The sequence below is a fragment of the Dendronephthya gigantea genome, unplaced genomic scaffold, assembly GCF_004324835.1.
Source record: "Dendronephthya gigantea isolate DGI-Jeju-01 unplaced genomic scaffold, DenGig_1.0 000028F, whole genome shotgun sequence".
Lineage (NCBI taxonomy): Eukaryota > Metazoa > Cnidaria > Anthozoa > Malacalcyonacea > Nephtheidae > Dendronephthya > Dendronephthya gigantea.
In genome coordinates this window covers 1,336,534-1,362,024 of record NW_021163038.1, presented here as the reverse complement: position 1 = coordinate 1,362,024, position 25,491 = coordinate 1,336,534, and the positions used below count along the sequence as shown (strand labels likewise).

Genomic DNA, 25,491 nt, shown 5'->3' with positions numbered 1-25,491 from the left:
CAAGCGAATGTCATTTTTGTCCCAAATGCCCCTCCATATATGTTCGACCATGGTAGGGTCGAATACACCCGGAGTATGGTATCTTAGACCTTAGCCTCATTTGTAGATCTAAATATTAACTTCCGCGGCCTCTGAATATTTTGTACAACTGCAATTTTACTAGAGGATGTTGTAATCTAGCTTCTATATAATCTGGAAATCTAGATTATGTATAATCTTGCGTTGTTTTTTCGGAGCAATTTCTCACTAAACAAACGGTCACCTTTTTTAATAACAGAAACCAATATGGACGAAAATTACTGATCTGACGAAAAGTCGAAAATTGCTTAGTTGCCATGGTGATTGCTCTGCAAGCGGATACGTTGCGCGGGCTCGTAAACAGTGTCATGCGTAAAACGGACGGCGCCGTAGTACGGTTGTTCTTGTGTATCAATTATATCTGTGGGTAGTATGCTGTATCCGAGTGTATCTCCTAGCAGGGTTGTATAACTGGGTACTATATCGACAGTGTAGAATGGCAACTGTGACGGAGCTACAAGCGGAGCTCTTGGCTGCTTTGTTGAACAGCGGCGTTAGCAGCGATACAGTTATCCAAGCCGTGCGAGCGCTGGAGAAACAAATGAAACCAGACTTTGGTAAATTGGAGAAACTTGTCAATGGAGGCGAGCAGGCAGAACATTTCAGCGAAGCATCCGGTGGTAGCGACGTTCAATGCACAACTCCCTCGCTCTCCGATCTCAAATCGAATGGCCAATCTATTGCCGAGCAATTGTTGAGGTGATTCAGCTATGTCTTTGTAAACTCCCCCCAAATTATCCCGATAGCGCTGTAAACAAATATTATCGATTTATACTAACTGCTATTTACAACTTTACATGTCGAGTTAATGCATTCGGCTTGCGCGCAATCTCTTTGGAACGAAATAGCTTTGATTTGTGAAAATTTAAATATACCGCTTTTTATAATAATACTGTTAATACTCGATACCGTTTTGCGATATTTTTCAAGCTTTGCGGCTTGCGCTAAGTACGTATTGCTCATACAAACGCTTCTTCGTCTTCCCATTTGCGAGTACGCGTTTGAGGAAGACACGTTCGTTTGAAATTCGCATTTCCCAAATTCTAGCTTATTTCAACCGGGTCATCGTGTTCGTAATCGCGTTTCATCTTGCCACACTCTTTCAGGTTTGAACATCCGGTTACATTAACTTTGCTTTGAATTATTTATGATAGTAAAACTTTCTGAATTTAAATTTTTTTCTAGCGTTAATGATTGTTGAACACGTTTGTGATATGACCCATACGTTTAAATATTAACCGATCTCTTGTACACATTGGCATGTCACTGGTTTAACTTATTTAAACTTGGGTTTATGATTAATTTACGATTGGTTTGAGTCCGGGCATGTATTGAGGTCTATCTTTTGAAGATTTTCCGCCGAAGTTGTCCGTGTTTCGCTTGGGTTGAACTGCCTTTGCTGAACAGTGCTTCTTTGTCGAGTCCTGTACAAAATGGGTCGCTCAAAGACCAGCTTCTGCGGGCGAAATTTCGCTTCTGGTTTGTTTAATCTGCTGCTCTTAAGCTTGCGGGTTTTAGTTTCATGCAAATAGGGCAAGACAATTGTATTTCGGGGCTTTTTTGGTTGATTTTTTTACCCGAGCGCGCGTTTAACAATTTGTCAAAAGCCCAGAGGCGTTCCTGAGTTTTCAAACCACGATGGACGGTAATGATTAGCGAAATTTGAGATGCGTTTATGCGATGTATAAATGTTTGCTTTTTGGGACTTTTCATTTCGTTTTCGCGTTCCCTTTGATCACCAGCTAATAGTTCATGCACCAATATTTGCGTTTTAAAATTTTACCGTTTTTACTCGACGATATGGGGCGTCGAACACGACAAAATTTGAAAACGTTTAGGAGCGCTAAAAGTCGTTGTGAAATCTGAATCCAACCGCTCAAAAATTTTCAACACTTAGATTTTGCCGCTTTTGAAGTAAATTGTGTTTATGAATCTAACCAAAAGGTACTTTTAAAGCCAGAGAACTTCGTGTTCAAAAACAGCGAGCGTTTAGACCTCTCGGAGGCAAAAAAATCGGGTGAAAAATCCAAGTTTAATGTAACTAAATCTGGTTCTTGTTGATAATCTTCGCCAGCCATGTTTGAATTGTGGCCGCAAATATTAGTATCATATATCATAATGTTTGCTGAAAGACAAATGGCTTGGCGAAATTTTAATTTTAAATTGCGTTCGAGAATTATTAACATATGTTTGATAAGGGAAAATTCACAAGGAAGATCTCAACGTTATTGTAGACTTGTAGTTGATCAGTTTTCTCTCAAATTTCTTCAAAAGTTTTCATTTCATGTAGCGAAGGACAGGAAGGAACGGCACTAAACTCGCTCTGAGATTTTGACAAATTCGTTGCGTTTCTGCTGTTAATCAATTGTGGATCTTATCTTCTGGCATCAGATAATATAGCCGGCGCATCTGTTCAGTCAAGACAAACCATTTTAAAAATAGCACAAACTTTAAATGTTCGGCAATTTTCAAGAACTCTCATATGTAAGCGTGCGAAATAGACGCTTGGTCTTGTGTGGATTTACTTAATGTCTTAATTATTGATGATCTAAACACGAGAACCTGTAAAGAGCAAAATGTTTTTTAGAAGGAAATTAGAATTATTATCGCATGCATGCTGCGCTGTTTTGTATTTACAACACCAAGGGACTCATCCCCCCCTATCAGAGTTAATGCCCTTACCTGCCCCACTTCCCTATCAGAGTTAATGCCCCTACCTACCCCCACCCTTCCTATCATCAGAGTTAATGCCCTTACCCACCCCCACATCTCTATCAGAGTTAATGCCCTTACTACCCCCACCCCCCTATCGGAGTTAATGCCCTTACCTACCCCCACCCAACCATCCCCTCGTCCACCATATTCGGTTACGCAGTACAACATACGGTAGCAATCACGAAGACTTGCACTCACTCTCACTGAATTGCGACACAGAAATTCTGTTATAATTTATCAATGGTAACGTTATTTCTTCATCAATGCAAAGTTTCAAGGTGGAACACAGAAAATCAGGCTCTTATTCGAGTAGGAATACCGTCATGCAATCGTAACGTCGTGATTCAGATCTTCCATTTAATGAGTTTGAGTGTGAGTGAGCATTTAGTATACAGGCGTTAGGCAGACTTCCTGGAGTATGTGATTTATTCATTCGCCTCATTTTGGTCTTCAAAAGTAACTTTAATTCCTGCTTTGTTTGTGATAGATATAGTCGCTATATATCCAGTATATTATCTTTAGTTCAGTGGTCTTCACAAGCGTTTTCTTTCTGTCGTCTATTCAGGCACGACCCGTGGAAAAGCGCGAAGATAATCAAGCAGTACATGCAACAACATAACATCCCTCAGAGGGAGGCGGTTGAAACGACGGGCCTAAATCAAAGTCATCTCTCGCAACATTTGAACAAGGGAACGCCGATGAAAACTCAGAAAAGAATGACGCTTTATAAATGGTTTGAAGCGAAACAGAAAGAGGTTGCGGCACGTATGTACACCATTGTAACTTCTTGTTCACTATTATCATAACTTATCACCTATCTCTTATTGATCCAGTGTTACTACAGGAGGAAACCTAAACTAAACTAACTTTATTTATACTGGATAGCTCTATCAGTTCTAAACTGTTCTTCCTATAGGTCCAGTAAGGATCATCTCTTATTGATCCAGTGTTACTACAGGAGGAAACCATAACTAAACCAACTTTATTTATACTGGATAGCTCTATTAGTTCTAAACTGTTCTTCCTAAAGCTCCAGTAAGGATCATCTCTTATTGATCCAGTCATTCCAGTGTTACTACAGGAGGAAACCATAACTAAACCAACTTTATTTATACTGGATAGCTCTATTAGTTTATTGCTTCAGCCATCCTTTTTGTTGATAGAGTACACCAACGTTTCTGGAAAGCGGCATTCAGATCACGATTTAAGCCCATCGAATTCGAGTTCAGCTTACAAACGATCGAGGAGGAATCGTTTCAAATGGGGACATGCATCGACAGAAATACTTTACGGAGCTTACGACTCACAGAGAAACCCTTCCAAAGACGAACGGTAAGAAAAGATGGCTGTATATTTGCCAGGTTTCATGATGGCCGGTCAGCTTTCGTACAACCGGTGTCTGGTAAATAACGAAGTCCAAATAACTAAAGTGGAAAGAAAACAGTGTAGAACATCTTATAGATTTCTCTTAGTGAGTCCTTAGGCAGAACAGTTTAGAGCTTTCAAGTATTTCGGTACTGATTAGTGAGGTTAGTTTAGCTTTAGTCTTTAGTCTTTTTCTTCGTACGATAGAAATAACCAGTACAATGAAATATTTTGAATAACAGCGATATTCTTTTGAATTTTTCCAAGGGAATTGTTGGTCAAAGCATGCAATGATGCAGAATGCGAGCAACGTGGGATCCCGTTGGAGCAAGTCAACAACCTTGGACCAAATTTAGTGACAGAAAGTCGAGTCTACAACTGGTTTGCTAATCGCAGGAAGGAAGAGGCGTTTAAAGTGAAGCTCGCAATGGATGCTGGGACATATCCTGTCACAGGTAAGCGCATGGGATGACATCATTTTCAACTAAGGGAGATAGAAAGCTTCCTTAGATAACGGTGGCTAATATAAGCAGGATTAGAAGCAGCTTTCCCTCTCTGTAGGTAACGGCGGCATTGATCATCATACGTCCAGGATCGACGCCAAACACGCACCAAATACGCCTAGCATCGAGAAACCAATCATGCCCAAACCTCCCCCTCTGCCAACGTTCGCGACCCACCCACTCCCCAAGTTTAACGATACTCAGTCTTTGGAGCGAGAGGTGACCCCGCAGACACCTGTGTCATCGACACCCATCTCCACCACGTCCCAGCTTTCAACGACCCCACTAGCCCGACTACCAACAATGTCTTTGATCAAATTCGAATCGAGTCCCCCGCCCGTGACGCAGGCAACTAGTGTGTCGTATGGTCACCTTCAGCGGCCAATATCGGTAGCATTCGGTGCAATGCCACATCAAATTCTAACCCCAGCTCAACTGCAGGTAATGACGAATTTGCATTCTGAGAAAATTTTTTGTCTTGGCCAGGAAAATTAAACCTCATTGTAGAGCAAAATTCGTTTGCGAAATTCTGTAAAATGCGGAATATACCTTGCATTTGCAAAGCTGGCGAAATTTTTATACTTTTTGATGGAATGAATATCTCTCACAACAGGTTATAACTGGTTTAGTACCCAGTCAGATGTTGCCAATGTCGCATGCTGCCACGGGCATTGTTGCTCAGCCGGGCGACATCGGAACGCCGGGTGCTATTCCGCCGGGGCACGTGACAAACCTCATGTTACCGAGTCATCTTAGCAGCCAGCCAATCCCAGTGCACGCTGTGACTTTGATGTCAATGACCAGCGGTCAGCCACAAGTGGTGTACTCCATGTCTTCTCAACCATCGGTGAATTCAGCTTTGATTTCGAGTACAGTTTCCCCTTCGACGGTCACCGCTGCCCCGGGCGTTCCACTGTCCGTTGGCTCAAGCAGTGACGTCACCATTCAGCACCAGTCCGCTTTGCCGCAAATTACCACAGTACAAAGCGTGACAACAATGCAGCCGGGAAATGTAAACGGGTCATCTTTATCGAATCAAATTTCCAGTCCAGGAGTTGCGCCTATCAGTATTCAGTCCCAGGCCTTTGTGCCGTCGTCCGTCAGATGTGCTTTGTCAAAACAGGAGCTGACGCAAACACATGTCCAGTCCCCTGGCGCGATTTACACAGGTATGCCAAGCCTGCGTCCCAACAGCTTGAGAGATAATTCAAGGCAGCTTCATCAGAGTGCACCCGAGGGGGTGTTAAACTCTGCCGCCGGGGTCCTAAAATCCGATGGGATTTTTAACTCCGGTAGTGTTGTGAAACCCGATGATGCTTTGAACACTGAGGATACATTCGTTGTCGAGATGAAACCAGTAGGGGTGAAAGAGGGTAAAGCAGTACAGAGTCCTGGAAGTACCCAAAATGGCAACGATAATCCCCAAATGCCGATACGTTTTGTCACAGACGTGCCCGAGGTGGCGCAAGAGATTGTCAGCGGAAATGAGTTTGAAGAACCGACCCTGACCCTGAGTGAGGAGGGCGTGGTCCAAATTGACGAATCATCCCAGAATACTTTGCAAGCTGGTTCTGAAATTCGTAGGGTTAATGAAGGAAACGGATAGATAGTGTTGGATATATAATACATTGTTTAAAGTATTTTTTAATTAATATATGGCTAAAGTTAAAACAGTTACTATTCATTTTTTTATTAATTTGTCATTATAAAGAGATTATTGTATAAAATTTATAAATAAATATATTCTTGTGATAATATTTTAACCAAAATTCTGCTTTTAACGTTTCTTTGGCACATTGTATAGCATTATGCAATTCCTGGCACTCAGTTATACTATAAATAAAACCCAAACTGCAGGAACGTCAAATTCGGAACGCCGGTCGGGTAACCTGAAATTCAGATTGACTTTGGAGGATTTTTCTCCGGGAACTCCGGTTTCCCTCCTTTTCCGGTTTGGTTTTAAAAAACAGTGTATATGCCTGGGGCCAAACGTGTTCGTTGATAGTGAAAAGATTTATTTTACATTACACAAAATTTGTACATGAAGTGTTGAAAACGCGAGTGTTTAGTTTCTGGGTTGGATTCCCAGAACACTGGCGTGACAAATCTTTTTAAAGGGTACCAAATTCTTAATTTAAAGATATTTTAATAGTTATGAATTAAAAAATAATGGACGTTATGACCATTTCCTTTGTAAGATTGTCAAAAAAGCGATTCTTTTTCTGCCTTTTTCACAATAATAAAATAATAATAGCATATTGTCTTTTTACAGTATAGTTGAAACAAGATTAACAAGCCGAACATGCGCTGACATGCTTTCTGGAGGTATTTCTATCCATTTATATACTTATATTAATAAATAAGAGGCTGACTTCAATAGAATGCTTTCATGTGTCGCCATATTTTCCAAATTTTTTTGACATCTTTTTTGATACATCTGTGTTCTAAAAGCAGAGAGAATAATTGATCAAAAGTTAGCCCCCCACATGGCGGCCCTGGGGGAAGAAGAGTACACCTGCCTCCCCACCCTGCTGGTTTCCCAGACTTCAAAACGTTGACAAAACTTCAATCATTTAACATCGTGGTACAGTTGACTGTAGCGAAAATAGCTTTTATCGTTGAGATCTACTTCAAAACCTAAAGTTTGAATTGCCAATTGCGTTTTCTTTTGCCGGGACACTTTGTACATAGCCTACAGTGGATATATTAGTGGAAAAACTTACCGCAGACGTTACACATTCTAGGGCATTGCCAACGAACATTTTGCGATCTCTTGCACCAATAATCTTTTCTGCTTCGTTTCGAGTCGCAAATCACGTCCTCGACCTTGCAATCTGAAATATATTCGCGAAGCAAGCATCGTTAAAATCGTAGAGCAAAACTATACAATTGTGGTTTTGCACGTGGTATGGATTTACCATGCGCAATGTAACATGCACGTGCACGGTGCACCAGTAATAAACTGGCACTGGTTTTTGAATTCAGCCCCAAAGATTGCGGCTTGAGTATCGCTCCAGATTACACAGAGTTCACTGACACTGGTCTATATATACTTACCCATGCATTCGTTGCCTTCGCAACAAGGATCAATCGCACCAGGCACACACTTCTCGTAACGTGCTGTACATTGAGGTATCGGTGGAGCACCTCTGCATACAGTTTCTAAAAAGATATAAATAGTTCAGTCCCCAGTTACTCTATAAATAGATGTAATGAAAACGTGTCAACAGTGGAGTGATAAGATGCAAAGGCGTAGCCCGGACCTTTTTTGCGAGGGGGGGAGAAACGAGCGTAGTTAAGGTGACGGTCGGGGGGGGGATGAGGATGCTGATAATTTTTATCTAACCGTTGTAGCCACTGTAAAGAGGGAAGCAACCAAGCCTTCCACAACATTCTTCTCTTGTTGTACATCTTTCGTATAAATTTTTGCACGCTTTAACTTCTGTTGGTGCTTCTGCAGCCAACTTTCCGCCATCATTGTGGTTATCTGTGGTTGGGCGGGAAAAAGAAGATATATTTTCTGTACAGTATACTAACTACACACTGTCTTCCACGGGCCATCAGTGTTTCAAATAGCATAGCAATTACACAATTTAGGATTTTTCAATCAGTGACTCCATCACTTAGTCAAATATAATAAAATATACATATTCCTATACCAAGATACATCGCACGATGACATTTCACATCTCAATGAAATATGTTCGCTTGTGTGTGTAGAGAAGTGACAATGATAATTAGTTCTCGCAGTGTGGTGCATAAGTCCTAGAGCAGCAGCTTTCGTGCAACTCTTGTTCTCTATATATTGTACTGGGAATAATGGTCTACAAAGATGCCTATATGTTGCCGAAATTGCTATAACTCATGCACACCGCTAAAACGTTTATTCTGTGATCGAAACCACTTAAATCATTTGTTTATACTCTAAAACAATACCGTATTCATGATAAAAACATACGTGGCATTGAACTGCTAAGTTCGACCATGACATTCAACAGCAATACGACAGCAATCTTTATCATTTTCGAAGTATAAATCTTCCCTTTGAGTCTTCCTTGTTTATTTCTGAATCGTTTCTTGACTTGTATATTGCTCCCTCTGCACGACGCTACATATATATACTCTTCTCTGTCTGCAAAATACGTGCGTGGGCTTGGCTGATCCTTGACCTCTTTTCCTGCATCTAAGATTAATTGAGAGATGACGGTTTTCAAACTTTTTCTCAAGTGACGCGTCTTAGCGCATGAAGCAGGGAAATCGAGGAAACGATATCGATTTAATAAAAAATAATCCGGCCGAACCTTAAGGTGGGGAGGTAATTCCAATCAAAAATGACAATATTTGCTGAACGTAGTTTTAACTTGTTCCTAAAAATACCACGTAAATTGGCAAAATATTCGTAAACCGATTAGCAAGCACTTGTCTTTATCTTTGTAAAGCAGTCCAGCACGCAATTCTATGCTAAATACGAGAATGGGTAATTAAATAACTTTTTTTACTCGCTTGTGAATGAGTGCCACTGTCCCGCAATATTTCATTATTCCTTTCACTGGAAATTGCGTTTTTCGATTTTTTACATCTTTTGAGTGTTGATTTTTATTTATTCTGATGATCTGATCAGTATTTTAAAGCGCCTACACCGATTAGCAATAAACCACCATGTTTGAATCATGGGTGTACGGGGAGTTCTCTCGATTAGCGGTGGGTGAAGTGTGTGGAAGGTGGCAGAGCCGAGCAGAGCCGCAGAGGTAACTATCCTAAAAATTTTCTTCGTCACCTGAATTTTTGAATTGACTCTTTCTTATTTTGATCGTAAAGCGGTGTACTAATCGTTGTTTTTATTGGTTGTTTTTATAGGTTGTTTTTATTTCGTAAAGCTGACGAAAGCTTCTTTTTTTTAACCCTATCGGCGTCGATAAAACTAAGGCATATGAACACTTGCTCATGATGACTCAGGTTTATAGAATATAAAATCTGATGTTTTGGTTTAAAAATCCAAAGTATTTTGCCTGAGAAATTGACGGTACGATGTATCTCAGAGCTGGGGGGCCTCCAGCCCCTCTGGCTCGGACATCTATGGTGAACACTTTCGTGAGAGGGGGTGTAGATAAAGGAGGCATATCGTGAGGTAGATACCCTCATTCCATGTTTCTATATAATAACCACTATCACACCATTGTCATCACACAAAGCCTGAGTTACACTAAATCGGATTGCTATCCATGCAGGCAAATCAAATTTTTAAGTACAATTATACATAAGAGGATGCGAGGATATTTGATGTCACCTGAATAAATATAATCAGTCCAACTATGGTCAAACAAATACGAAATTAAATTGCTGCTATAAGCCTTGTAAAACCATCATCTTTCAATTAACGGCAAACGATGATATTCAAGGTGACCAAGGTGATCTTGATACTGAATAATCGGGCCCTTTTAATAGCAGAAAATGCGTCAGTAACGAATATACCGGCCTAGTTTGTTTTATCGCACAGGAAATATACACTAATAGGAGCAACGATGCAAATTCTTTCATCTGCTTATTTTTATATATCATTCAGTAAATAATGACGCATATTGGATTTAGTTTTATGTCATTAAACTGAAGACACTCCCTGTGAGCAACATTGTTCACTTGACTTTATTAACAGTGTAAAATCCGTAACGTCAATAGAGGCTTTTTGCAAATTTTTAAATGCTATATTTCTTGAAATATCATGAACTGCCCGTTACTGCCGAAATATTTAATTGAACGCCATTTTGGAACGCTTTGATTGTGAATGAACGCGGGATAGACAATGCTTCATAATCTGAATAATGCGAAGTATGTGAATTGTGCTCCCGTTGTTATGAGCAGGAGCGATGCGCAAAAGCCACGGTAATCTCTCCGGAGAAAAGGGAATGAACCGTTGACATCTTTAATTTCCGCATCTGCTTAAGATCAACGACTTTGGCTTAGTCGGCGCCTTATCTGTCCATAATGATCTATAATCCGTTGCTGAGATAATGCATGATTTGCGAATTATCATGTTTAACTTTTTGAGTTTTTGTATGTTCAAATTTTCTATCTTCAGCTATCTTGTATACGAAAATTGCGGTTAGGACTGCAGTAAATACTGTTGACGAGAATCTTCAGAATAAGAAAAATAAAACGTTTTTTTAAATAAATATCTATGATCCAAATTTGATGCTAAATTTTTGGGGTACTTTCAATTTTCTTAAATACGTTTAAGCAATAATAGCAATCTAAGAAGCATTCATTAAGAGTCAATAGACTATTTGAACAATAAATTAGCTTAAAATTAAAAAAAACAGCCACCCTGAGAAGATCTTTAAAAAAAATGCCCCAAAATGAAATAGTGCCCACGCCTCTACGGCCTACGCGGTGGAATTCAATATGGCGGACAAAATCATCATCTTCACAACTATGCTCACAACTGATCTTCAATATTATCTTCTGTCATTAGCGATTTAGCTGCTTGTCAAAGCTTTGAAATTGAACGTTTTTTAATGAAGATTTGGCTGTGAATGGTTAGTAGAATTTATACAAAGTTGTTGTAGTACAATCGATTTTCATTTGACGTGGATATTTTGCAATTTTTACAATAATATAATCAGATTAATAGACCATGATTAATCATGTTTCACAATATTAAACTATTAAATCAGCAATATTACTTATTGAACAATTAAACGTTTTGTAGATAGAGGTCGCACACTGCCTACAATGGGGAAAAGATATTTCTGTGATTACTGTGACAGACATTTTGCAGACTCTCCAGGCAACCGTAAAAAACATATAAATGGCGTCCAACACAAACGAAACCGTAAACTGCATTATGATTCCTTCAAAGGTATGAAAAGAAGTTCAGACACATTTATATGACATGTCCATTTACAGTTCCTCAAAGAGCTGGAAGTCATTTAGATTAATAGATGTTTTGATTCAACCATCCTGTTGCTTGTGTTAATCTAGCAAGTAGTTTTATGACCATTGTGACTGGTAATAGCAGAGATTTAGGCTTTTATGTTTAACTCTAGACCCTGTACAGCTACTCGCTGAAGAAGCTCTGAAGCTGCCCTGTCGAAGATTTTTTCAAACAGGTTCATGCGATTTTGGAGATAATTGTCGATATTCCCACAAAAACCCACAGATGTTACTGGAAGAGCAAGGTAGATAGTTCCTTGTCCAATTGGCTTGAAAAGGAGTGTTAGTTTCTGCTGTATACATATTACTTAAAATTGTGCTCAATTCAATTTCATTTTGTTCTGTATTTTAGCAAAAGCTCGATCATCATCAAGCAGTCTAAGAAGTGAACCAAAACTGAGTGACTGGCTTGCAAAATGGGAGATAAGAAGAAAGTACAGAAAAGGCAATAAAAATACAAAGGAAATGCCTATGGCAGAAGAAGACAATACCTCACATATTTTTATGTTGCCTGCAAATCTTCCCTCTTTATCTCAATTGCCTCCCTCCATGTTACCACCACCTCCAGGAGGTTATCCAAAGTTACCTAAAGTTGAGTGGGGTTGAGGGAATTTTACCATGAAAGCAAGTCCAAAACTATGTAATGTTTCCTGAAAGAATTTTTAATATAATTTTGTAAACCACTTCCTGTAAAATATATTTATATACTGATACAGTCCATCACTCATGTTTCTTCTATTGATTTTTAAAACTCAATGTATCTGAAACCGATTCAGACTTAAGATAACCCAGCGAGACACTTGTCAATAAACACTCTGTTGATATTGAAAATTTTCGATATCGAGTTGTCATAACAAGCGATCTGAAGAAAATGCGCAAATTAGAATAAAGCGCGCGCACAAATTACAATATTTTGCGCAAAATATTCGACCCCCGCTGAGAAGCATTCCCAGTCCACATGTTGGAACGCGCATTTTTCGAACTTTGGCCCCGTTCAATATGGCGGAGGACGAGGAGTTGAATTATCCATTAGAAGTTATTTATTGTGGAGGTATTTATATGTTGAAAGTTTGCCGTTTGATTTTGTATTTTTTTTACACGATATTCATACACAGTTTATTTTTTTTCAAAGTTTGTAGCTTGCCCAGTGAGGTACGTACAATTTTTGAATATTTATTCCTGAAATTATAAGTAGAAAATATTTGCTGTTGAACTCACTATTAAAGTACAATTTCTTACTGTTAAATTTGTACTAGTATTGTGAATACAGTCCAAGCTATGACCAATGTAAGGAATGGTGGAAAGGCACTCATCCAGATGAATATGAAGACATGATTGCACAAGGTATTAGTGTACATAATTGTTCAATCCCATGAAAAAGGTTTCCAGATCTGTGACCACTTGAATCCATCATCCTCCCCCCCCCCATTGTCAGTCTTTGGTGATGGTGGTATCTGGGGTAGGATACTCACCCACTTCCCACTCTCCCTGTCTATGGGCTGAGAGCTGTGAGGACTTCATTGGTACACCATAGAATTGCATTATTTGAATTCTTATCTGGTTGTGATATACCATATATCCATACATCAAGACATGAAAATATCATGTCAAGTTTACACTTTAAAATTATATGAGCTTATAATGCATCTTTTCCCATTGGTATGTATTTCTCATCTTAGTTTCTATGTTAATATCATGACCATTTTAATGGCAAAACTAAGCATTAACCTTTTGAACTTGGGGTCAAGGTGATGCCAACTTTATAACAAGGAACAAGAACCCAACTGTTTAAACTTAGTACTGCAGTTTTGGGTGAATCTAATATTTTTTCAGTGGCACAGGGTCTTGAAGAGTTAGATGTTGCTGGAGCAAAAAAGAGACAGACAAGAGGTAACCATAGCTTGACCAAGCTCAAAATATTGAACTTTGATTTACTTAGAGCATGCAGGGAAAGAGTTCAAGATTGCAGGTGGGGTTAAGCAGCTGTTAGATGTTCATGAGGGCAGTGTGTGATTTATATGCATCTTATGTCACTGGAGGGTTCTGTAAATCTTCATATTGGCAATGGTATTAATGTATGGTGCAAATGCACGGATGCAGGGGGGGGAGGTACATGATTTTTGCATACAATGCAGGGGGGAGGGTTATGCAAAAAATTACATCTAACTAATTGTCTAATTTAGTTAACAATGTTCTAAATCTGGATGTATAAAAGAATCAAGCATGACCAAGGGCTAGTAGTTCTGATATTTTTTTTAAATGCATCCTCAAATATTCCTTAATTTTTGTTCTAGGAGGAAAAGGGGTTGTCAAAACTAAGAAGAAGGTACAGTCAGCCAATGTTACATCAAGTACCATTTCTTCTCTGACAGCTGCAGGCATTTGAGCCGCTGTTTCATGCTGTTTCTGCCATTGTGCAGTTTGTTTCAAATTGGCTACTATATGCATGACTGGCCACATACAAGTTTTTTTCTTGGTGAGAAGCTGTTATTTTGAGTCCTGCGGTTATCTCATTAACAGCAAAGTACTGGACCAAAAAAGATTACAGTTTCTCTGTCACAAAGAAGCAAGAAGAAATATGTCACTGTTGTGACAGGTCTGAAGACATTTGGTAAGTTGGATTGTATCTGACTTGATTTCTCATTATGGAGTGCTGTGCTTGGAGTGAATGTTTTGAATTTGAGATTAGTTGCACTTTTGTAGTAAATTTTGTTTTACCCTTGTTGGTCAGTCTTGCTGTCCGAATAAGCTATGATGACACACAGGTTTACAAGTTTAACAATTTAAAACATGTTTTCAGAAATAGATATAAAGAAAGCTGCCAAATCATTTGGACAGAAATTTGCCTGTGGAACTTCTGTCACTGGTGATGATGAGATCATTATCCAGGGCGATGTTAAAGATGATCTCATAGATTTTATACAAGAAAAATGGCCAGAGGTAAATCATTGGTATTTTCTTTAATAATCATGTATCACTAGGCTACTAGCATGCACAATAACACGAGTTTCAATTCGCAATTCCTCGTGTCCAAGGGGCGAAGGGGATGCAGTTAACATAACTATTTTATTTTGATTCCTGCAATATGCAGTTGCCCGATAAGTCGCACCTTTTAAGTATCTCTTGCACGATAAAGATTCATTGTAATTCCCAAAGTGAACAGGATTTTTGTATTGAATTTACTAAGTTTTATGTATGACATTTGCTGTGTTGAACTGTAATGTGGTCTCATTCATACATTTTGTGATGGCGAATTGATGTTTTTTTACTAAATGTTCTATTTTTTCTCAATTAAGGTGGATGACGACAGCATACAAGACTTAGGAACGAAAAAATAACGTCTTTTCTTGGAATTAGAATATTTGGTAATAAAATTAATTGTAGCCAGAGTTTTGGCGGGAAAATTACTGCCGCGTTTTTCATGCTTGTTGTCAACATTTTCGCGCCGTTTTGAGGGAGAGACGTTTCTGATAGGTTCATTGTATCACGTGACCAGCTTCACGTCTTTTCAACCAGGTTGCACTCGCTTCCATGCCCCACCACATACACACGACGCCGTCCACTTTCGTTCCCAGGCGTTCTCTGCTTGACTTTCAACCGTATGCGTCAGTAAGGAGATACCCTCGCACCTGGACATTACAAATGTTAACTTACGTCAAAAGCACGAGCAGTGAGTCAAAAGTACTTCTTTTTCACGGATATATACGCAACATTAGCGAATAAGATTTCATTCTTGTCGAAATCACTTACTTTGTACACTGTCGAAGTTTTCTGTCGCTTGCGTTGCCAAGAAACTGTTTGGTCACGACATCAACATGGCCGCTGTACTGAGTGGTCAGCAGCCGCAGCGGCAACATTCGGTCACGTGGTTTATCGCCAAACTCGTACACGTCCGGTTCGTCCGGTTTTAGGTACGCTTGCTTACCGGTTATTCCTAAGACAATAGCATAACAATGATTCGATATGGAAAGCCCTAACCCCACGCGTGTTTCTCGCGCTATGGTGAACACCGTTTTTTCGGTTAATGTTGTACTGAATAAAAAACTGGATGGACTGTACCTTGGTTGGTAGGAGTCATCAACATAGATTGATATAAGAAATTTAAATGGTTTGAAAAGTATGACTCCAAATCTGAAAAATGATAACACTGAGCTTAATATGATACTGTAATACGCAAGGAAATATAGTACACTCTCTGATAACCCAACATTAGATCAATCCAGGGGGGACACAGGTTTATAAGCATGAATCACCTGTAACTGAATTTTCGATTTCTCCTATGTCCACTTTCTGGTGGTTGCACAGCCAGAGCCTGGAAACGAGCTTGAACAATTGTACCACATACTCGTGTTTTTCTGTAGGGGAAAAAATTGTAAACATTTCTTAAAACTCCACACTGGATAGCTTTATCTGTTCTAAACTGTTCCTCCTAGTCTCCTAGAGGTACAGTAAGGATCCTCTCGAATTCTATACAAGACATACCAATAGATCCAATACAATATGGTAAAATAACGGCGGACTGTTTCGACCATATTAGCACCAAAAGCAGAAGTTGTTTTAATAATAAAATACAAATGTTGTCGCGAAGAAGCGAAGCCTGTAAAATATAAGATGATAGAGTTTAGGACTTGTTTTAAACGTGTTTGCATGTGTCATGATAATAACAGGAACAAGAGTCGTAGTATTCTCTTGTTCTTTTCAATCAACCGCAGGCAAAATGGCAAGGTTTAAACTTGTTCGGTAGAAAATATATGTGTATATGTATTTATACAACAAATATGGCGGTGACAAAGTGGTCACACACTAAACCTACCCCAGGCATGGCTTCCTGGCCTTGTTTTACGAGGAGAATACCGAAAAACGAGAGCGTAAAATCAGCAAGCCATTGGCATAAAGGACCCAAAGTTTTTAAAACACCTGAAATGAACAAAATACTGTATTTTGCACGGCAGATTAGGACCTTGACTTAATGTCAACATTTTCCCGCCATTGGCAAAGTTGGTTAATTGGTTTTGAAAATCATGAACGCCATTGGCTGACTTTTTGTAATGAAACAGCAGAAATTTGAACACAGAGAAATGAAGATTTTTCCGGCGGGAAAAAACGGCGAAGAACAACATAAAGTTAGTCTATATTTACCAAGATCAATTTCGAATTCCTTTAAATCTAAATTTTGAAACACAGTTTCGGGGTCAATTTCGACGGCTTGTTCACAGATGCCTACAACGAAAGATATTCATTGAAATATTGTTGCATCAGGCAAAGCGACCTCCGAGAATTACATATCGCAGACCAGGAACCTCTGTGAAGCACACACACCTGCTAACTTTTCAGCTCCGATTGGAACCAGAGATTTGAAGAAATTGCTGAGAGCCAGAAGAAATTGCTTCGAATAACAATCCATGACTTTTGTTGGTGAGTCTCGGTACAAACTTAGAATGGCATTAAAAGAATTGAGATTCATTGTCAAATACACGTTTTCATGAAGCTCTCATGCTTTACCTAACTCGAATAAAGGTGGACTTGAAAAGCCATGCAAATAATACCTTAATAAATTTGCTTTGATGGACAGAAATTTTCTGTTGATTTGAGATTGTGGTAAGGTCTTGTAGTCTTGTTCCAACAATTTTAATGTGGCATCCAGTATGTCTGTAGTTGAAGAGAAATGAAGTCGATTGTGTTTAGTATGAATTCACTTTCACTGCTCGGACTGGGGTTTGAATTTGGGCAATATGCACACAGGAACAAATGTTCTAGTTTGATTCTACCAAACACAGTGGTTGTTAGTACATGTGTCTTTCATCTCTGTGACTGAGGTTTGATTCCTGTAATATGCAGTTGTCTCATGATTATCATTATTTATGAGAAGAGTGCTTCCAGTTCAACACTACCAAATGATGATCATAGCAGATGTGTCTGTGGCTTGTCTTACCATCGTGCTGGTGTTTCAATACGACCATCACGTCCCAGATATCCCAACCAGACATCATAGAATACTTGAGTAAATTTTCTAACGCAACCGAGTTGTGAATATGACTTACAGCTGAAAACAAACGAGACAGTTTTTTAATTTAATCGCTTCGTAGCAAACAACAAGTAGAAATTGAAATCTTTTGCAGTATCACAAAAGTAAGCCAGCCAAAATTTAATCCACCTGCGTTTTGCTCGCATTTTAATAGATACAAAGAACCACTGCCAGTAATACCCATGAGGCAACAGGAGGACGGGGAGAGATGGAGCGATAGGAAAGCATCCGTGTGTCCACTGAAAGACGTCTTGAGTCGTTTGGCTTCTGCAAATGTAAGATTGAAGGAGGGGACTTGAAAATACGTTTCGAAACGACCGAGGCTTTGGTCGGAAAGAGCAAACCTTCTCAGGAAGAACTTGAAGAAGAGTGAAGTTACAAGCGTTGTATAACTGTGGAAAAATCAAGAGATAGGATCGACTTACGATGGTAGGATGATGGGAAATGATCAAGGTTAGTTAACTCTCCTTCGCTGGATAGATTTAAACTGGAAAAGGTAAAGAAATGGGTGAAAAAACCTGCGTAGCAAAATCTTGAGTTTTGAGACCGTATAAATGATGAAAGATTGGGCCGTTCAATTGAAATGGGGACCTCGGGGAACATTTTCAACTAAGAAAAACTAACTTTTAAGGCTGGGTATGGCCAGTAGCGCGTTTGTGGGGAAATTAACAAAGAGGGCGAATGCCTAGTTCGATTTGTACAACAATTTGTTATTTGTGCGAAGTTGGTCTATGTATACGGAGGGGTGTGTTGAATAACTCTGGAGGATTGACTGAGCCAGACCCTCAGCATCGTCAAAATCGATCGTTTATGTACCTATTCAATGCTCGGATATGACCGTCAGCAAAGCCGAGAATTAAATTGTGTCTCGGGTACTGGGTCGAGCTTAGATTTTTCTCCGGATCCACAGGTAACCAAGGGACCGCAACGCTAGCGATGTGTTTCCGTACAACGTGGTGGGAAAGAAAAATCCAAGTCTGGGAAAATAAAGAAAAGTTGTCTGCGGTTAGCCACGAAAGGAAAAGAGCAGGAGAGAACTCAGGGAATGAGTTTCCGTTTTAGACCTGAAAGGAATTTCAGGAATCGAATCAGAGCCGTTATTGGGAGTGTTATTAAGGAACTTAAAGTGGTGTCCAGTAGTTGAAATGTAAAAAAGGAGAAGGGAACTCAAGCACAGTTTATTTTGACCCAGAGGTTCCTTCGGTCCCATGTGAATTTAGTTTAAAATTCTTGTGTGAAGCAACCTTTATTGGCGGAGGGTGTTTATGTGGTTGTTGTTTTTGACAAAGTTCGTGAAGCTGTTGTGCTTCAATCGTCAGCTGCCATCTTTCGATGTAAGATTCAAGAAGACCTGAAAACAACGTATATCTTTAATTTTTTTCTTTCTTGATCGGGATACGAACATTTTTAAGTCGATGTCTGGTTGAATATGTTTATATCATGTACCTTTACTGCATATGAACACATGCGCGCCCGAGTTCTTGTAGACAAATTTGATGTGAGTAATTGCATAAGCTGTAAAAAGTGATTTCAATTTTAAAACAAAAGTTTTAAAACAAACCTATCAGTTTTAAACTGTTCTTCCCAGTGGTCCAGTAAGGATCATCTCTTATTGATCCAGTGTTACTACAGGAGGAAACCTAAACTAAACTAACTTTATTTATGCTGGATAGCTCTATCAGTTCTAAACTGTTCTTCCTAGAGGTCCAGTAAGGATCATCTTTTATTCATCCAGTGTTACTACAGGAGAAAACCTAAACTAGTAATGTAAAATTTCATCATAATGGATTAATGTCTTTGTCTTTTTTTACCTCACTTTAGAGTGATACTTACGATGGGCCGACTTGTTTGAATACGGGGATAAAGTTTGCAGAGCAGTACAAGTGATATTTACGGTATCTGTGTCAATAGTTAGTTCGTGGAAAACACGGTAAATATTTTTATAACATGTTCAATATTTACGTAAAATTCGAGCCGAAGTTTTGATTGTATTGTAGTTTGTGCTATAGCTATGAAAATGCAGCAAGATACGATAAAGTTTATCGTGTGTTTGAGGCGTGTGTACTAAAGTGAAACAAGTTCAAATTTTGTCCAAGGATACTGCTTGATGTACAGCACAGAGTTACTTTATAAAACCTTGCTACGGATCCCACCAAACCATCCGCTAGACCAACAATAATGCGGCCATCTTTGAAAACAAAAAACAGGTTAATAGGAGCACAATCGTTTGCTGAGAAAACACTGCGTGAAGAATCTCTACTACACGATAATAATCTATATTTCCTCAGATATTTCGCCTGGGTGTATTACTTAATAAAGCCTACAATTGTAGAGTACAGTATTAATTTTTTCTCTTGTCTATTTTCAGCCGATTTCTTACCATTTGAAAAAGATATATCAGCAACCTGAATCCCCATGAGGTCTGTATCAATCTGAGCTTTCGCCATAGGAATATCAGAATTTACACTCACAAAATACACCTAAAAACACATGTGCATGCATCAAATCATCTATTTTTTTATAGCTGATTTAAAATATGTTTCTCCTACAGGCAAAATATATTGTCCGCATACTTTGCCAGTCTCTGTTACAGCTATCCAACCATCATTTGTTATTCCACAGGCATTCGTTAAAGGGTGTTTGGCTTTATTCCTTGGAAAACTTTGCGAATTCCCTGACGCCATTAGTTGGTTAAGATCTCTTGGTACATCACCAAATAAATACTGCAGAGAATCAGATAAACCAGGTATTGTGATCTTGGTATTAAATTCAACATTACCTTATCGGCTAAATAACCATCTGACCAACCAAAATCATTAAATATATAACCAACTAAATGCTAGCTGACTATTCTGTGGATCCACCAAACAAATTTAAAAAAATACCTTAGCAGAACTCCCGAGCCAAGACATACAAATTATCTTCTCTTCAACAGAGACAGTTCTCTTGCATTCCCAGTCATTGATTAAACAGTTCTATAATTTTTATGAAGAGTTGTTTTTATAACTATATTCTTTTATATTCCTATAATTCCTATAAAAAGAAGGCCATCCACATGCAGCAAACTCTTAGCATATACCTTCATTCCCCATAACTTAAAGACTCCACTGTTATCAACAGAGAGAAGGTTTGTCCCGGACGAATTCCACTGCAAATCTGTGATTGTATCTGAGTGACCTGAGACCATGCTAGGGGGAAGGATTTATGTATTAAAAAATGTTAGTTGAATTGGCATTCTGATCTAAGAAAACCTTCGCCCAACAAACCTGAATAAATCCCATGGTTTATTTGGATCAACAATATGGAAATAATGTTCCTCATTTGAACTAAATGGTGGAACAGGAATAGCACAATTAACATGTCATAGCAAAAGGTACAGTAATAGTGAGTAGACCCACTATTGGTCTAGTCTCTACACATATCATATTATGCACTATTGTCCGTATTATTCTGGCTAGTTCCTGCATGACAAGCCATGCTTATTCCCTGTTCTACATGATATTACACCAACTATATGGCGAAGTCTATTCACGGACTCGTCAACATAGCCACTTCGTATAATAAAATACAGTGAAAACCAATACCTTTTGCTGGCTGTAAGCTCTCCTGCTAAGCCTTGACTGCTAAATGCAAACTGATTGATTGACGACCAAGATGATCTTACTGCTCTGAAGCTATGCCTAGGTAACATAAAGGTCCGCATATTATTCAGATGAAGGTCCTCGCTTAGTGATTTCGATAGCGTAATAAATGAATGTATACAATAAATGAATGTATACAAAGCATTTTCGCCGCTCCTTGTAAAGAATCGTACCGATTTTTCCCGTCTTTCAACGGCTGATCCGCCCTATAGACTGGTACAAGTTCCATAACTGGCATCGCCATTCATTCCTAGCCGCAAAAAAGCGCAATCAAAATGAAATATTTCACAGAAAACACGTAAAATTAACGATGTCAGAACAATAAATATTGACCGGCCATGTTTATCAATTAACCTGAATCTCTCTGTACACCCGAACATTCGAAGGCGTCTCGCCTGCGCTTCTTCCTCAAAATTTAAATTATTTTTTAAAAAGAAGGAAGTGAAAAATTTGCATAAAAATACAACTTCAGATCACGCGCTTTTACGTAAAATTTCATGGATTAGTCGTTGTCAAAGAACTCTTAGATTCAACCGCTCTTTCTTTGGCAATGGAAAGCCAGTTAACTACAGCCGATGTTTACCAAACAGCCTCGCTTATAGGCAAAGATATGGAACAGATTATTGAGACTTTCGGACACAATGCAGTCATGGAATTGATGCCGAAAGTGATTCAAGTTTTAGAGCAGCTCGAGATCGCCGTCGGGGAAAGAGAGAAGAGCGTGTTAGAGCTGGAAGAGATGAGGATGCAGAATGAGAGGTTGATGACGGAGGTCACGAGAGAAGCCAGTCAACATCGAAGACTTGATGAGGTCTTTATGCGATATTTTATATTGTTATGTAATTAAGTGCTTGCTGATGTTGTATGCAAATTTTTAGGCAAATGATTTTTAATCAAGATAGGAAAATATTGAAAGCAGTTTATCAATGTCTTCTTTAACTTTTTTTATAATTGACAACATGAATTGATGTCATATGATCATAATTTACTATAAGGGTCTGTCATGATTGATTTTAAAATGGGAGGTGCTGTTTTGTCATTCAGTGTGGGTGTTGTATGTTTTGGTATGGAAATGAGTCTGCAAGTATTCTTGTATGCAAGACTTCCGTATATTGCCTTTCTAAATTGACAAAAATCCAAATTGTGATTAGAATAATTTTGTTGCCTTAATAAAAGCCTAGATCATAAAAGCTTCATGTGAGGCCTATTTTGTGCAAAATAGAAATTCATATGTGTATGTATATAATTTTATTTTGTGGAGTTTCTTTGTGGAACTTGCTCTGTTTAAAGGTTATTCATTGATGTTTTTTCTGCTGCAGGAGTTGTATCAGTTCAAGAATCAGTCTTCAAGAGAGATTTCTGAACTTATAAACACTTTGGAAAAACTAAGGGATGAAAACCAAAGTTTGCATGCTGAAGAAAAAGCTCATCGATTGGAAAAAAAAGGTTGGTTGATGATTTTTCATTGATTTGTATCCTCTAGGAGCCACTGTACTAGAGGGTTGGGGTTATGGTAGGAGGGGTGTGTTGGTAGGCTGTGGTCCACCCTCCTGGGGAAGCTCAATTACAGAACACATTTATGGCTGCAGGTACCAGCATGTTACTAGCAAGATTTATATAGAGTCGATTTTGCTATTTGACTTTAATATTTAAAATTTTGGGGTTGAAAATTTAGGTGATAGAGAAATACCAGGAGGGGTTAAACCAACCCCCCTGATAACCTGCACAGTAAACCATCCTTCGGTATCCTCAGGGGGGGATGTGTATATATATTTCGTTCAGCAAAGTTTTACCAACGTCTGTATTTCACAGAGGAAGTCCAACAGCTGTCATCAGCCGACCTTGCCATCATTGAACAGATGAAGTCGACCATTGACAACCAACGAGATGAGATTCGGAGTAAAAATAGCGAAATTGGAAGTGTCAAGTCTGACCTTGAAGCTGTAAGTCAGAAAATTTTGCAGTATAGGATGGAAGATAAGATAAAAAAAAGATGATATTGGACGATGTTTCTGCTCTTTTAGATGGAAGAACAGGTCGACCGTCTTGCAAACATCAACGAAACTATTCGTCGCAATCTCGCGTTGCAAAAATCCCGAAACTCAACGCTCGCCCAAGAGAAAGCCGACCTTGAAGCGGACATTAATGTCCTAAAGCAAAAACTTTCAAAGAACACGAACGGCGCCGCCATTAGACTCAACAATGAGTTTGACAAACTGGAGAAGAACGATGAAAAATTGGCCGCGAAAACGACAAATGGCGGCGTATCGCCCGGCTCCAAGGACCCAAACAGACCTCGATTTACCCTGAAAGAACTTCAGAAAGTCTTGAAAGAGAGAAACGAGCTAAAAGAACAAGTCATCACTTTGCAAGAGGATTTGGCGTTTTATAAAAAATCGAGGTGGTAAAAACTGACAAAATTAAACTACTTCACAAGTTTTTATCTTCTAACGTAAAGGGTCTCGTGTGAAAATGCTCGAAGATTGTCGATGTGCGATTTTCTCTTTTTCATAGATGCGAATGAGTGAATAAGTTACGGATGTACAATCACATATACTTAAACATCAGAGCATTCGTAACTAATTACTCATTCACATCTTTCAAACGACGAAAATCGCACCAGTAAAATCGCAGGAAAAATCATAATTTTCTTTGTTTGTGATTTTTGAATTGCAGCGAGGACGAAGTTGATGCGGCATCCTTGGAGCTGAACACATCACCGGAAAAATCAAAGGAAAAACACGAACATACTAAATCAGGAATCTCTAAACTGTAAGCTCCTAGCTTGCGTGTTTTAGCCGAACGAGTTGAGGACAGATATTCCAGCTCAGAAATACGATTTTGGCCATGTTTATCACTAGTTAGCGTTCCAGTTCTGTATATAGAGTTCACCCTTTCATTCATCTTTTTCCAGGTTCAAGTTTTTGTGGAAGGATGAAAGCAAGACTCCGGTAAAAACAGACGATTACATAGCCGTACCTTCACCCACGATTTAGCTACCATAACGCTTAGCATTCACTGTAGAAAACCAGCAAGCACGAGGGGTATTGGGCACGAGGCACTAATGCTACGTCATCTGACGTCAGCGTGATGGCGTCAAATTTTCGCAATAAGCTAGAATCACCGAAAATTCAGTTAGGATCGATCAAGTAAACAGGGAATTTAAAAGAACCTGGATTTAAATGGGATAATTATATTAACATGTAGTTTTCTGGGAAAACTAGGTGTCGTTATGACGTTTTACCAATTGAACTGGCATAGAATATATTTTTTTAATTCTTGCGACTGAACTACCACGAAACAAGAATGAAATTAGTCTGTATATTATTTTCATATTTGAATTAGTCTATTAAACTATGATGAAAGAATTTGTTGCCAAGGATAGGTAGTATTAATACTACGATAAGTCGGTAGTTTGTGTCTGAACTACCTGAGGAAGATATCTCAAACGTGGTGGTCCAGTGTAGGTAGTATTCTACAATAAGCTGTCGTGGTTTGTGTCTGAACTACCTGAAAAAGATATCTCAAACGTGATGGTATAATGTAGGTAGCATTCTACTTTCTACAATAAGCTGTCGTGGTTTTTATCTGAACTATACCCGAAAAAGATATCTCAAACGTGTTGGGCAAGTGTTTGTATTATTCTAGGACTAAGTCCGTGGTATCTAAACTCTTCCTAGTTTGGTCTATTCGACATGTTGCGATAAAAATTCCTGTGATTCGCCTCGTTAATTCCGGAAGCATTTTTCAAAGTCATTCGCCATTCCAGAGATTCCTGACATTGCTATGCGTGTTTGCGTCATGAGATTTTGGATGATTTTGCAACAGGAACTTGTCGAGAAATTCGAGAATATTGCAGTAAAACTACGCCCTTGGCATTCCGTCTTGATTTTCCTATTAATATTTCAATTCCTGACGTTGGAGGGAAAGTTTTTTTATATTTTTAGCGTCTTGTTAAAATCCTAAATCGACTAAATCCGATTGTCAGCTAAAAAGTTGAATTGTACAAAATTGTATTTATCAAAAACCATTTATATACTATATCTGTAAAATGTGCTGTTGTAGGAATTATTGTAGGCTCATTGCGAAGCGCCCATGAGATCAGTTGGAAGAAATGGAATATAAGTTTGGTAAAAAATTGTTATGTTTAGGCTCTATAATCTTTTTTGGGGGAGGTTTTTAGACGTTAGTTTCGGATTATTCTAGAAATAACTGCAGGAAAACAAGGATTTAA

General features: G+C 38.8%; 5 protein-coding genes and 1 long non-coding RNA gene across 9 annotated transcripts; 4 read left to right on the top strand and 2 right to left on the bottom strand.

Annotated features, from left to right (window-relative positions):
• Positions 1-427: 427 nt before the first annotated feature.
• Positions 428-19,584, top strand: LOC114523565 (hepatocyte nuclear factor 1-alpha-like). 3 transcript variants are annotated; one of them, XM_028544530.1, is made up of 7 exons: positions 428-777; positions 3,359-3,558; positions 3,957-4,125; positions 4,426-4,613; positions 4,720-5,102; positions 5,275-5,830; positions 19,438-19,584. In XM_028544530.1, exons 1-7 carry the CDS (start codon positions 515-517, stop codon positions 19,440-19,442), a joined length of 1,764 nt encoding a protein of 587 aa, XP_028400331.1. In that variant the 5' UTR covers positions 428-514; the 3' UTR covers positions 19,443-19,584. The 3 variants fall into 3 exon arrangements, with proteins under 3 accessions (XP_028400331.1, XP_028400330.1, XP_028400329.1); XM_028544529.1 differs by lacking the exon at positions 19,438-19,584 and adding an exon at positions 17,771-17,811; XM_028544528.1 differs by lacking the exon at positions 19,438-19,584 and having other exon boundaries at positions 5,275-6,368.
• On the bottom strand, positions 6,786-7,836 carry LOC114523569. The gene is made up of 3 exons (XR_003687036.1): positions 7,719-7,836; positions 7,385-7,495; positions 6,786-7,105 (listed from the first exon to the last, which is right to left on the bottom strand). It is a non-coding gene; the product is annotated as an uncharacterized LOC114523569 (long non-coding RNA).
• LOC114523568 (zinc finger matrin-type protein 5-like) lies at positions 11,060-12,307 on the top strand. Its single transcript, XM_028544535.1, has 4 exons — positions 11,060-11,194; positions 11,368-11,517; positions 11,705-11,836; positions 11,944-12,307. The coding sequence occupies exons 2-4, from the start codon at positions 11,391-11,393 to the stop codon at positions 12,195-12,197; spliced, it is 513 nt and encodes a 170-aa protein (XP_028400336.1). The 5' UTR covers positions 11,060-11,194; positions 11,368-11,390; the 3' UTR covers positions 12,198-12,307.
• On the top strand, positions 12,585-14,979 carry LOC114523567 (density-regulated protein homolog). Its single transcript, XM_028544534.1, has 8 exons — positions 12,585-12,642; positions 12,724-12,743; positions 12,848-12,935; positions 13,425-13,481; positions 13,886-13,917; positions 14,112-14,202; positions 14,392-14,531; positions 14,888-14,979. The coding sequence occupies exons 1-8, from the start codon at positions 12,591-12,593 to the stop codon at positions 14,927-14,929; spliced, it is 522 nt and encodes a 173-aa protein (XP_028400335.1). The 5' UTR covers positions 12,585-12,590; the 3' UTR covers positions 14,930-14,979.
• LOC114523564 (mediator of RNA polymerase II transcription subunit 16-like) lies at positions 14,990-21,619 on the bottom strand. Its single transcript, XM_028544526.1, has 24 exons — positions 21,431-21,619; positions 21,201-21,296; positions 20,883-20,942; positions 20,696-20,804; positions 20,502-20,591; positions 20,190-20,339; positions 19,997-20,096; positions 19,718-19,804; positions 19,450-19,515; positions 19,063-19,131; positions 18,861-18,967; positions 18,433-18,593; positions 18,042-18,103; positions 17,746-17,883; positions 17,524-17,634; positions 17,138-17,240; positions 16,911-17,023; positions 16,731-16,811; positions 16,405-16,508; positions 16,074-16,188; positions 15,845-15,946; positions 15,651-15,722; positions 15,342-15,525; positions 14,990-15,220 (listed from the first exon to the last, which is right to left on the bottom strand). The coding sequence occupies exons 1-24, from the start codon at positions 21,499-21,501 to the stop codon at positions 15,100-15,102; spliced, it is 2,472 nt and encodes an 823-aa protein (XP_028400327.1). The 5' UTR covers positions 21,502-21,619; the 3' UTR covers positions 14,990-15,099.
• On the top strand, positions 20,904-24,652 carry LOC114523566 (RILP-like protein 1). 2 transcript variants are annotated; one of them, XM_028544532.1, is made up of 7 exons: positions 20,904-20,989; positions 21,860-22,068; positions 22,577-22,703; positions 23,070-23,200; positions 23,282-23,658; positions 23,934-24,029; positions 24,172-24,652. In XM_028544532.1, exons 2-7 carry the CDS (start codon positions 21,868-21,870, stop codon positions 24,251-24,253), a joined length of 1,014 nt encoding a protein of 337 aa, XP_028400333.1. In that variant the 5' UTR covers positions 20,904-20,989; positions 21,860-21,867; the 3' UTR covers positions 24,254-24,652. The 2 variants fall into 2 exon arrangements, with proteins under 2 accessions (XP_028400333.1, XP_028400332.1); XM_028544531.1 differs by lacking the exon at positions 20,904-20,989 and having other exon boundaries at positions 21,694-22,068.
• The last annotated feature ends 839 nt before the right edge of the window (positions 24,653-25,491 follow it).